The sequence below is a fragment of the Vanacampus margaritifer genome, chromosome 11 (genome assembly GCF_051991255.1).
Source record: "Vanacampus margaritifer isolate UIUO_Vmar chromosome 11, RoL_Vmar_1.0, whole genome shotgun sequence".
NCBI lineage: Eukaryota > Metazoa > Chordata > Actinopteri > Syngnathiformes > Syngnathidae > Vanacampus > Vanacampus margaritifer.
The window spans coordinates 20,085,706-20,097,780 of record NC_135442.1 but is presented as its reverse complement, the minus strand read 5'-3'; the positions used below and the strand labels follow the sequence as shown (position 1 = coordinate 20,097,780).

The following is a 12,075-nucleotide window of genomic DNA, read 5'->3' as shown; positions in this document are numbered from 1 at the left end:
CACCGCTGACTTCTGACACTTTGAACATCTGCAGGGATCAAGGTCCAAGGTTTGGTGAGGGTGGACCACCCTCCCATGATAGATGGACAGATTGCATCAGGACAGGCATCCAATGTGAAAACTGTGCAAACATATCATGCGAGGGACTTGCTGTGGTGACCTCTGACAGGACAAAGTTGTTTCTTCTTCTAACAAAAATGTTGGCAATGAAAACAGTGCATTTTTTAAACCACAGCTATACCTTAACTTGGTAACCCATTTCTTGGTGGTTTTAACTCATCAGGGTGGGTAATTTTTACCCCTGCTGGGTTAAATCCTCAAGCCAATGCGCTCTGTAAAAGTAACCCAGCATTGGCTCAGTTCCTTTTAGACCCAGCACTACTGTTAACTATTTCACCCAATTTGGGTTACTTTTGACGCAGCAGTTTTAAGAGAGTATGGTCTCATAAGGTTGAGTGGAATTCAGGTCCAGCAGCCGCAACAAAGTGAAATAGGAGTAGACCCATGGCCTGGAAATTCTCTGGGTTTGTCCCATCCCCTCAGCCTCCAGCAGGAGACCCTTTTTGAAGGCCATCTGCTGCTGCAACAGTGTCATCTGCCTGCATGGAGAAGCAAGGATAAGCACAACATGATATTGGCCACACACAAAAAAACATGATACTGTATTTACGTGGAGAGTAGTTCCGCTTGCATGCCGGACTCCTCTTTTGCCGTCAAAGATCGTTCGTCTTCCCTCATTGGTTGCTCTTCCTCTTTGGTCCTCCTCTCCTCCTCCTGCGCCTTCATAGCATGGTACTCATCTCTCTCACCCTCGTCCATCTCCTGCAAGAGCTTGCACTCCTCCTCCTCCCTCCTCAGTTCCTCCAGGTGGAGATGCTCCACTTCCACTACAATAAAATTAGGGATGAGCACGCACCAATACCAGGTATTTCCTGTGTGTCTCCTTATGAGGTAACACTTGTTCATTTCATTACTTCCGGCCACTTCAGTGTGCGTTACTGAGAATAAGTACTCTTGTTGTGAGTAATATCACCTATACTGTATCTGTGGTTCAATGTGTGTTATATATGTTTGTAGCTCATGTAACTTTGCCGTGTTTAATTGCCTCGTTTACGTTTGCTGCACGCGTAATTGCCTCTTAACGTCATTGAGCTGCGGTGCTAAAAATAGAACGTGCCGTTTACAGCCATCGCAGATGCTGATTATAGCTCTTATACATACTGCATTGTATTTGTGATGAGCGGAGAATGTGAAACAGGAAATGGAAATACAGAGCAGCCTTCCAAATAATTTTCATTCATTTCAAAATAAGATGTAATTAAACATCACACACTAAAAAGCTTTCTTTGCACTTCATTGTATTCCTTAAAAAGAAATTGTACAACCACATATTTTGATTGGGACTTTTTCTGGCCACTGGATTATCTGTTTTATCTTATTTATTGATTATTTTGAAATTCATTTTATTGTGTGCGCTATGTAAAATGACTTTTACGAGCAAATTGAAAAAAATATAATTGCCATTAATTTCATTAAATTTTAAGGAAATTTGCTGTAGTTGGGATATACATGTCATTTTTTTAAATGATCTGTCATCGTTTTTTTTTGGAAATGTTATGTATCATAAGTACTAATGGTATTGGCGAGTACTGAATATTTGAGTACAGTATCGTATCGGTCTCAAGAAAAGTGGTATCCAACATCCCTAAATAAACAAATTATTATTGGTATTATTTTTTATTAGTATTATTACCTTTATTACCTTTCCTCCTCCTTGCCTCCTCCTCTCTCCTCATCTGCAGTTGCTCCATCTGTCGCCTCTTCTCCTCTTGTCGCCTCCTCACCTTCTCCCGCTCCGCTAGCTCCCGTCCGGCTCGCTGCTGCTCCTCCTGCTCACGCTTCCTCTTCACCTCCTCCTCTGCGAGCTTCCTCAGTCTATGTGTGGAGAAACAAAATAGCAACATCAAAGCTTTGTAACACAAGCTGAAGAAGTTTCTTACCTGACATGTTCAGCTCTCCTTCTCCGTTCCTCCGCCAGCTCGTTCCTCATGTTATCCTTTGTCCGCTTACTCGCCTGCTGCTGCATCCTTTCTTCCTCCTCTTGCTCCATCCTCCTCCTCTCCGCCTCCTGCCTCCGTATCTCAACTTGCTCGGCCCGACGACGGGTCTCCTTCTCATTGCTTTTGGAGGCCTATAAATGGCACCGGATTCAAATCTAGCTGATTTCCTCTCAAAGGCTTTTGCATGCAAAACATCAAATCACACTGATGTCAACCTTAAAACATGCAGATACATTTTGACATACTGTATGCATAAAACAAAAATCAATTAACAATACTTATATACTATCATCTTATATTGTGCCTCAAACTAACCTCAGTCTTCACCAGTTTTAACATCAGCTGCTCCTCTGTGACCATGATGGTGGAGCACGATGACAACGGCAGTTGGCCTCGAGAGGGTGTGAGGCTCCTCATGTCGCCTGATGAACCTTCACAGGAAGACCTCAGCGAGCTTCTCGCATTGAGGCCCAAGGACACAGAAGGAGACATTTGGAAACTAACTGAATGGACACTGTTGTCAGTGCTGTGGTTGTCATCAGTGGAAAGGCACTCATTGTCTTCTTCTATGCTGGTGTCCGCTTTTGGTGTTTCAGCAAAACATTCCGGGGATTTTAGGTAAAAGCCTTCGCCTCTTTCCTGTTCAGCTGCCACCTCCTCTTTCCCCAGACCTCCATCTTGTTGTTTATGTGAGGGGACATTAAGACCATCTGAAATGTGAAGGAAAAACATGGAATATTTTAATATTCTAAACCATAGGTCTCAAACTGCAGTTCTCGAGGGCCACAGTCTTCACTCCTGCAACACACCTGATTCAAAGCATCGCTCACCAGCAAGCTCTGCAAAACCTGATAACGATCCTGATCATTTGATTCAGGTATGTTAAGGGGGGCAACCTGTAAAACTTGCAGGACTAGGGCCCTCAAGGACCCGAGTTTGAGGCCTCGTCCAGACAGAAGAAAAGCCGGCTTCATTCCTCAAACAAATCTCATACCCACATAAGCATTTCAAGACTTGCGTGTGTCCAAAAGAAGACGCTGAGGACGTTTAACGGCTGTAATGTATATGCCAAGTCTGGAGTGGCGCTGTAGCGCAGCCACAGGGAGTAAGCGGAAAGCGTAGAAGAAGAAGGACACTTTTTAAAAAAACTTTATTGCAATCTACAGAACAAACATGGCTTTGCATGTATCAAAACAACATGAAAAAGACAAACACAGGAGAAGTGACAATGACGGGTGATTCAAGTACAACACCAATTGTTGAACATGGGAATAAAGAAGCAAAATATTTTGCTGCAAAAGCATAAGCAAGCAAAGGAGACTGCGCAAAACGACTACAACACGGCTATCCACCATTGTTGTTGACAGACTGGCAGTTCGCGAGAATTGGCGCATACGTCATCAATCTGCGACAATGCGTCATAATCGAGCTGTGACCATTACGTCATCGCTGGAGGAGCATCCTGCATAAGGTGTCCAGACGGAAGCGGACAGGGCGCGTATTGAAATGTTTCCACTCTGGAGCCCGGTTTCAAAAGAGATCGGTTTCAAGCTCCAAAACCGCGCCGTTATGTGAACGAATGGCTTAAGCGATAAAAGAAACTTGTGAGGATACATTGAAACTGGCTTTCGTGTGGACGGTGCCTCCTTAGCTTGCTTATGCAGCAAATTATTTTGCTTCTTTATTCCCAGGTTCAACAAGTAGTGTCGTACTTGAATCACCCGCCATTGTCACTTCTCCTGTGTTTGTCTTTTTCCTGTTTTCATACATGCAAAGCCATGTTTGTTCTGTAGATTGCAATAAAGTTTTTTTTTGTTTTGTTTTTTTTAAAGTGTCCGTCTTCTTTGCTGATTCTTCTTCTACGCTTTCCGTTAACTCCTTGTGGCTGCGCTACAGCGCCACTCCAGACTTAGCATATACACTACAGCCGTTAAACGTCCTCAGCATCTTCTTTTGGACACACGCAAGTCTTGAAATACTTCTGTGTGTATGAGATTTGTTTGAGGAACGAAGCCGTCTTTGCTTTCGTCTGGACGGGGCTTTATGTTCTTAGCCATTCTTTTCACTCTTACTTCATACCCAGTGTATTCATAGAAGAAAGTATTGGGACACACCTAATAAATCATTCACATTGGGCTAGAGTTCAAAAATTCTTTGCACAATTCTATGCATCTAATTTTGTGGGAACCATTTGAGGGAAGTTCCAAGTTGATGAGTCTACCTGTAGTTTCGCAGAGAAATGTTTAACCCATTAAGGCCGGGACCGCATGACCGCGGTTCTACCGTTAAAGCCGGGAGCACACCTGCACTCTTCTCTCTTTAAACCCGGGAGAGCGGGTATTTCATTTTGTTGTGTTTTGACCAATTCTTGGTTTCTTAGCCGATGAAATGCATCAGAATATGCACAATAAAAGTGCCTCATAACATGTCCTGGAATTTTATTTTAGCGTTTGACACAGATTCGCAGGAGTTATTAAATAAATGACAGGATTGAGGACGGCGCAGGAGAAATTCGAATCAGTGTAACGAGTCGACAGTGATATACTGTTAAGAAATATGTTTGTAGACTATGAGGATGTTGAAAAAGTTGACGGCTTTGTAACGGAATGGACGACGAATAATTACCCTGATCCCCGACCACCGAGGTTATTCCAACTGCGTTCCAGTGTTGAAAGTAAATATATTTGGAGTTATACACCTGTAGATGCAACATTTGTTTGTTGATTTAAAAAATAAATAAATATATATATATATATATATATATATATATATATATATATATATATATATATATATATATATATATATATATATATAGAAGGTTTCTAATAATAATTTAAAAAAAAAAAAAGCCACAAGTGTTAGCTCTAAAATGGTTTTGGCATTATGTTTCTATCTGCTTCAGGAGCTGAGATATCAATTATTTTTTAATTTAGTTGGATTTCCAGGAAAACTTCAGGTTTTCGGGGGTGACTCAAAAGTCACCCATAGGTTTTAGAGGCATGTTTTGCCAGGCGCGTTAAGCCTTAATGGGTTAAGGGTCCTTTCACGTGTAGTTTGCCTACTCCTAGTCTCTGCTCTCAATCAGAGGTGGCAAATCCAGGTCCAGAAAGTAAAAACCCTGCCACAGCTTGGCTTTAGCCCTAGGTGCTCTCTAGCTAGCTCCCGAGCTAACTCCCCGGGTGCTTGTTTACCTGCTAGGGGGATAAGCTCAGCTAGCTAGCTAGCACCATGGGCCCAAAGCCAAACTGTGGCAGGGTTTTACTTTCTGGACCTGGATTTGCCATCTCTACGCCCAATAGTTTTGTATCGTGTATGATGATGTCGTATCGTGTTACCATCTTTGTGATTTAGCTTCGTTCGTCGTGTTTTTCTGGTCGACTCGTCCTTCTTTCCTTTCTCTACTTTATTTGCTTCTTTTGCCCTCATGTCACCATTCTCTCTTTCATTGATGGCTCTCTTCTTTTTCTGAAACTGTATCATGCAGTTGTCACAAAAAAATTATGAAATTGACAACAAACCACAAGATTCCTCACCACAGATGTTAGTGCAGAATGTTTTTGTGTCTTCGTTGCATTTTTTTTGGTCTGCTTGTCATCTATGTTGCTTTTAGTCAGGCGAGCATCACTCTCTTCTTTCTTCTGCTTCCTCAAATTTGTTGCTTTGTTCTTTCTGGATCGCATTGGTTCTTCTTGTGACTTGACAGTTTTCACATTCTTCCCCCTACATGACCATATGTTATCAATGTGAATGTACAGATCTTACACAGTTCAATATTGTTCTGAACTTTTTTTTTTTTAAATATATAATTATTGCTATTACAAAACTCATCAGTTTTACTGCAGCCATTGTTTTTTTGTTTTCATTTCTTTTTTTTGCTACACCAGCCAACCTTCATTACAATTTGGGGGGATCTGTTTTTTTTGTGTACTTTTTAGCCACTTCAGTACTCAAGATACATTGTGGCATGCAATTGTGAATTTTTTTTCGTCCTAAGGTCGTTAATCATGGTCTTTTAAGTGTTTATTGTTACCTATATTTCGTTGGTCCTCAAGGGAACCCTGGTCCTCGAGAGCCTCTGTCCTGCCTGATTTCGTTGTATCCCTCCTCCAACACAGCTGACTCAAATGATCAGCAAGCTGATAACTATCCTGTTCATCAAATCAGGTGTGTTGCTGGAGAGAGACATCAAAGAACAGGCAGGTTCTCTACCCCTGTTATAAAGGGTGAAAATATGTACCACTAGCTACATAATAGAAAGGGTACAATTGTTAGAATAAATGTACAGAAGTTATCCCATATTTACTCTTATAGTATTGCAAAGCATGACTCATGCTTTGCAGCTGCAGCTGGAAAACAGGAACTGTGCCCTTATCACAAGCTACGGACAAACATTTTGTTGTTGGAACGCCCTGTAAAAAAAATAAAAAGAGAGGGCTCGGGAGAGTGTGCCTCAGAACGGGCAGGAGATTGTAACTAAGCACATCTCTGTCCGTACTCCTTGCCAGTAAAAAAAGTCTTCCTTCCTTGTCTATTATTTATTAAATGTTCTAGGTCAGGGATAGGGAACCCTGGTCCTCGAGAGCCGCTGTCCTGCCTGTTTTCCATGTCTCCCTCTATCAACACATCTGATTGATGAACAAGATCATTATTAGGCTTCTACAAAGCTTGCTGATTAGCAGATCAGTTGAGTCAGCTGTGTTTGAGGAGAGAGACATTAAAACAGGCAGGACAATGGCTCTCTAGGACCAGGATTCCCTATCCCTGTTCTAGGTTTACTGAACCTGACAGCAATAGGTGTACCATAGAGGGTACCAAACCATTGGAACCTTAAAGGTACAAATTTACCACCATTTTTCTCACAGTGCCCAAAGTCAACAGGGACAGGACTCAACTCATCCACAATGCAAATGAAGACAAGCGGAAGTCAAGTCACGGTTGGGGAATCCAGGTCCAGAAAGTCAAAACCCTGCCAGAGATTGGCTGTAGCATCATGTGCATCTACTCAACTGGCAGGTAAACAAGCTTGTCTCCACCAGTTGAGTAAGAAGCACCTGAGACTAAAGCCAAGCTGTTTCAGGATCTGGATGGTCCTAAATTGCGGTTAACTTTACCTGTAGCAACCACCCCAAACATGAGCTCCAGTGATACAACCGAAAACAATGATGGTCATTGAACACATCGTTCATGCTTTCTCACCATGCAGCTTCCTCAGTGGTGTTACTTTCTGAGTCCTTATTCAGTCCCACCGCAGCTTCCTCTCCCGATGGTTTTCTAGCGACAGTGTCCTGCTGGATGGAGGTGGTACTGCCAAGGCGAAGTCAGAAATATTTTCATTTCTCAATAACCTCATTAGATACAATGGAACCTCCAAAAGTGAACATATCAACAGTGGTACCGTAAAACTGAGGTATTCACAAGGAATAGGGATGAAGCCCTGCCGTGGATATTGAAAATCCAGGAATAATTGAAGGCCGCCTATGAAAGCCACAAGATAGTCGCAAAGTACTAATTTTGTCTCAATGAAGCTCCTCAAGTCTCTTCATCATAATTATTTGGTACAAAGATGACATCATCTTGACAAAGAAATACTTGTTTTGCTTTCGCCTGAGTACAACACAGCAAATAGGTGAGTTTTCCGCATATAACAAATATTAAGATAAAATTAAAATACACAGTAAACTCCACTCCATTGCAGGGATGATGTTCAAAACACCCAACCCCGGCATTAAGTGAAAATCAAAGAAATATACTGTAAATACCCTAAATATGCCATACGAACTATTAAATACACCATACACACATGCTAACATATTGACACATATGAATTTTAAATCTTAACATTTTTTCCATGGGTCAACCAGTGTCATAGACAGCAGTTGGACTTTGTAGGCTCCACTTTACAATTTAATTCTACAGAATGAAGTTCATACCTGAATCCAGATTCCAGCGTGTTAATCATATCGTTCGCAAGCTGGTCAATTGGCTCTAAACTGGCTTTTGGTAGATGTTCAAACTCCTTCTCATCCTGCTCCGCAGTGCTGCCTCCTGCAGGCTCCTCCACCCTTGGTGAAGGTTTCACAACTTGTTTTTTAACATCTTGTTTATCTTCCCACCGTGTTTCCTCCATTGGATCTGCTTTCTTTATGGTTTCATTTGCTGTAATCACTAAAACAAGGACTGACTTTAATACTCGTACTTTGGGAAAAAAAAAGAGGATAAACGGATGATGGATATATAAATGGATTACCTTTATTAACATGGCTGCTGTGTGGTCTTATATCAGACTCTGCAGACTTGTGAGGATCTAAACACTAGTTAAATAACAATTGGTACAAAATATTGTTTAGATGCCATAGATGCAAAATGAACAAAGCTAAGCTTAGTTAAAACATCACAAGATTGTAAATTAGTAGGGAAAACTCACAGTTTTAACAGGTGCACAATATTCAACATCCCCTGATGGTATATTTACATTCAGTTCTCCATCTTCTTCTACACAGAGACAGAAAAAAAAATTCTATAAAAATTTCACTGCCATTTGTTTGTTTGTAGGTTGTTGTTCTTTAAGTAGCCTAAAGTCATCTAAACTTACTCCTGCAGAAACCTTGTCTAAGTATTGGCACAGGTAATCTAACGTGATTCTGTTGAATTTGATCAGGGTAAACGCAGACAGACTCTGAGCTCTGTGTACATCTGTGGTAAATATTATCATATTTAATTAATTATCATAACAGCATGCATCAAATCCTCTGAATCACTGCAGATGGATTATTAATATTGGCACACGAACGATCGGGGTGGAAGGGGGTCTCCAAGTGTCCACTTTGCAAATCCGTGATTCAGAGATGGGCACAAGTCTCTGAGGCCAAGTCCAAGACAAGTCTCAAGTCTTTGACTTACAAGTCCAAATCAAGCTCAAGTCTTGAGGTTCCAATCCAAGTCAATTCTCAAGTCTTTAGGCTCACAATTTTTTTTACATGCAAAACTAAGTCTCAAGTCATATTTAAGTTGGAACATACCAAAATAGTAACTTCACCACAATTGATATTTAACTGAATAGAAAAGTGCATGAACATTTTCATTGATAGCTATATAACAAACGGCAGCGCTGCAGCAACCTGTTGCATAGAGTTGGCCATGCTGGCATTTGTCTACTCAACGTTATTAACATTGGACATTGCTAGGGCACAAGGAAACATACGTGGAGACATAGGGACAATTTATGAGCTGGAACCTGAGCGGCACTGGCTTAAATGGGACTGACTTAAATTTCCAATGGCAACTTACTCTATTTTTGTGCAGCACAACAGATAAATGCCACTACACCATGTTTGCTTTGAAATTTTGACTCCACAAATCGACTAGAGCCTGCAGAGCCCTACCGGGTTTGTATCAGCATTTCCTTAATATTTTCAGGCTCCAAACCATGCAGTGATTTATAGAACATTGGCAGAATTTTCAAATCAATTCTACAGCTGACTGGAAGCCAGCGTAAAGCCTTTAGGATTGGAGCAAAGTGTTCTGATCTCTTTGTTCTGGTCAGAACCCGAGATACAACATTCTGAATGAGCGAGTCGGTCAGAAGATGCATTAATCAAATATACTGGAGATAAAAGCATGAAGAAGCTTCTCCTGATCTGTTTGGATCATTCAATCCTTCATTCTGGATATGTTTTTTAAAACTGTTTTATTGACTGATTTGATATGACTGCTGAAAGTCAAGTCCAAGTCTATCAGCATGCCAAGATTTCAGACGGGGTCTATGTTTTTTTTTTTAAACAGTGAGTCCAAAGGCCCTATTTTCATTCCCAGCACAAGTCGAGCACAAAGCACAGTCTAATTGTGTTCATGGGTGGAGTTTTCTTTCTTTAGGTATTTTTGCTTCACTTGCACAGATAGTTGTGCGCAGTAGGGGTGTTTGCATGAACATACCAGAGTGTGCGTGTTCATGTTGTAGCACCATGACGCAGGGTAACGTCTCGCCATCTGCAGACAAAACCTGGAAAGCTGTAAGGGGCAGACTGCATGATTATGTGATGTTGACTTCGGCCATCTCATTAACACTATAAGCTTTTAAATCCAAATTTATATAGGATTAATAAAAATACTAAATTAAACCATGGATTAAAAAAAACAGCATTTGGCATATTTCTGTTCTTTACTAAATTGTTCTCAGCCTTTGCACATGTTTTCAGCACTTACCTTCAAACATATTTAAAACTCATTCACTCCCAGCCATTTTCACTGAAGCCCCCCTTCGCTCCCGGCTGTTTTACTGGATTTTGACTGATTTTGCAAGGCCCACAAAATATTGTGTTCTATTGCTATAAAAACATGGAACCTACCGAAAGAAGGATTAGAGTCTCTTCTTCCATTCAAAAAAAAGAAGTACATTTCTATCTGTTTCCGTTTTGCAGCAATTAGGATTAGACTATAGGTGTGTTTTATTATTATTCACAAATCCATTTAAAACTGTGGGGAAAGAGCTTTTTGCAACATGGCCCTGGTTAAGGTCTTATACTCTGATGCTACCTGTTGGCCATTGTTGTAATAACTACCATTGCTTCAAGCAATTGCTTCTCTTCAGTTCTGAGGCTGCACCAAAGCCTTCTGTATGCTCTAGCATGAAATAAAATAAAAACATATAAAAAGCATATAAATACGTCTTTGGGAGCAAATGAGTTAATGTATTTAGACATCAATCATGAAAATTACTTTACAGGTCTGTGATACACTCACCTTGCTGCTCTGTGTCATCGCCATCACCAAGGAGTCGGTGCTTGTAGCTGTCATAGAGTGACAGTTGAATAATTTCTCCATCAGGGCCGAGAATCACGCACCCCACGGCTTGGCCGTTTTGCAAATCTGACAACGAGCCACAATATTATTATTAGCTATGCCTGTGCACCACATCATGACTACTGATACAAGAGCAATATATGCAATGCTATGTACTATGTTCTGGTGTATGCATCTGTACCTCTCAGCTCCAGGGGGAGAACCCCCCGGACCACTCTTCTCTTTGCATTGTTGGAGTCACAGGAATTGTGGCGATCGGGTATTTGGTTATGTAAAAATGCTGAGGAGCTCTGCCTGCCCGGCCCTTTGCATCCTGTAACGCATCCTGAGACTCCCTCTCGGAGAGGTTGAGACTCTTCATTGAAGAGGACAGAGCAAAACACAAGGTAGATTGAAATTATAAACACAGAAAAGACCAACTATAAGGGGGGGAAAGAATCATATAATAATGCTCAATTTTGATGCACCTTCCACCAGGCCCAGCAGAACCTCTGATGATGTCTTAGACTGTTGCCCATGATGTAATATCTTCTCACAGAATTGCTTTGCAGTTTGATCCCTTCCTGCCGCTGTCTTTTTACACTTCATCTGTTCTATATGATGGAAGAATAACACAATCTTACACATTTCAAGTGAAAACACCATCATGACATTTTCTTACCATGTTTTTTGAAAGGGAGTAAAAGAGGAAGAATCAGATGGCGATGATGGGAGTCCTTCTGACATGCTTGGGAGTGAAACCCGACCCAGGCTGGTTCTGTTTGGACCGTCTGCGGAATCCGTGTCCCATCCGCATACCCCACATTGATGTGGTGGTCTTCTATAAAAGGTAGACCCTGATTGTGGGGGGCTTCGTCGATGATGGAACCCTCTTGTCCCACCTAGAACATCCAAGACAAACACAAGTTGCGACAGTCATTGAAAATCCCTAACGGTCTTGCTCTAATGTAGAGCCAGAATGTATTTAGCTGTTGCTCTTTTTGAACATTGGTACTGCTATTGGCACTACACAGATTCAGACAGATGAAGTATAGGCATTTATACTTTACATAGAAAAGTCTTGAATCTCTCACCTCTTGAAAAATGTGGGAGAAACTGTGGTTTTAAGCATTGTTGGTGTTAACATTGACTTACAGCAAGTGGATGCTGGTAGTAGGATTCAGGAGTGACTGGAGGTTCAGCTCTCAGAGAAGGAAGAAAGGAGTCTGTTGGA

The 12,075-nt window shown here is 41.3% G+C and overlaps 1 protein-coding gene across 4 annotated transcripts in view; it reads right to left on the bottom strand.

Annotated features, from left to right (window-relative positions):
* kiaa2012 (KIAA2012 ortholog) overlaps nucleotides 1-12,075 on the bottom strand; it is a 20,607-nt gene that overhangs the window by 1,471 nt on the left and 7,061 nt on the right. For 3 of the 4 annotated variants that reach the window (XM_077580661.1, XM_077580660.1, XM_077580662.1), the window contains 17 exons: nucleotides 11,997-12,067; nucleotides 11,524-11,743; nucleotides 11,330-11,455; nucleotides 11,044-11,217; nucleotides 10,803-10,928; nucleotides 9,996-10,070; nucleotides 8,488-8,555; nucleotides 8,311-8,374; nucleotides 7,994-8,228; nucleotides 7,260-7,367; nucleotides 5,597-5,783; nucleotides 5,399-5,534; nucleotides 2,376-2,770; nucleotides 2,001-2,191; nucleotides 1,754-1,935; nucleotides 671-887; nucleotides 1-599 (listed from right to left, as the gene is read on the bottom strand). The exon at nucleotides 1-599 is cut by the window's left edge and continues 795 nt beyond it. In XM_077580661.1, the coding sequence (XP_077436787.1) occupies nucleotides 428-599; nucleotides 671-887; nucleotides 1,754-1,935; nucleotides 2,001-2,191; nucleotides 2,376-2,770; nucleotides 5,399-5,534; nucleotides 5,597-5,783; nucleotides 7,260-7,367; nucleotides 7,994-8,228; nucleotides 8,311-8,374; nucleotides 8,488-8,555; nucleotides 9,996-10,070; nucleotides 10,803-10,928; nucleotides 11,044-11,217; nucleotides 11,330-11,455; nucleotides 11,524-11,743; nucleotides 11,997-12,067 (2,747 nt within the window). In that variant the 3' untranslated portion in view covers nucleotides 1-427. The remainder of the gene's footprint in view (nucleotides 600-670; nucleotides 888-1,753; nucleotides 1,936-2,000; nucleotides 2,192-2,375; nucleotides 2,771-5,398; nucleotides 5,535-5,596; nucleotides 5,784-7,259; nucleotides 7,368-7,993; nucleotides 8,229-8,310; nucleotides 8,375-8,487; nucleotides 8,556-9,995; nucleotides 10,071-10,802; nucleotides 10,929-11,043; nucleotides 11,218-11,329; nucleotides 11,456-11,523; nucleotides 11,744-11,996; nucleotides 12,068-12,075) is intronic. The other variant, XM_077580663.1, reaches the window with a different exon arrangement.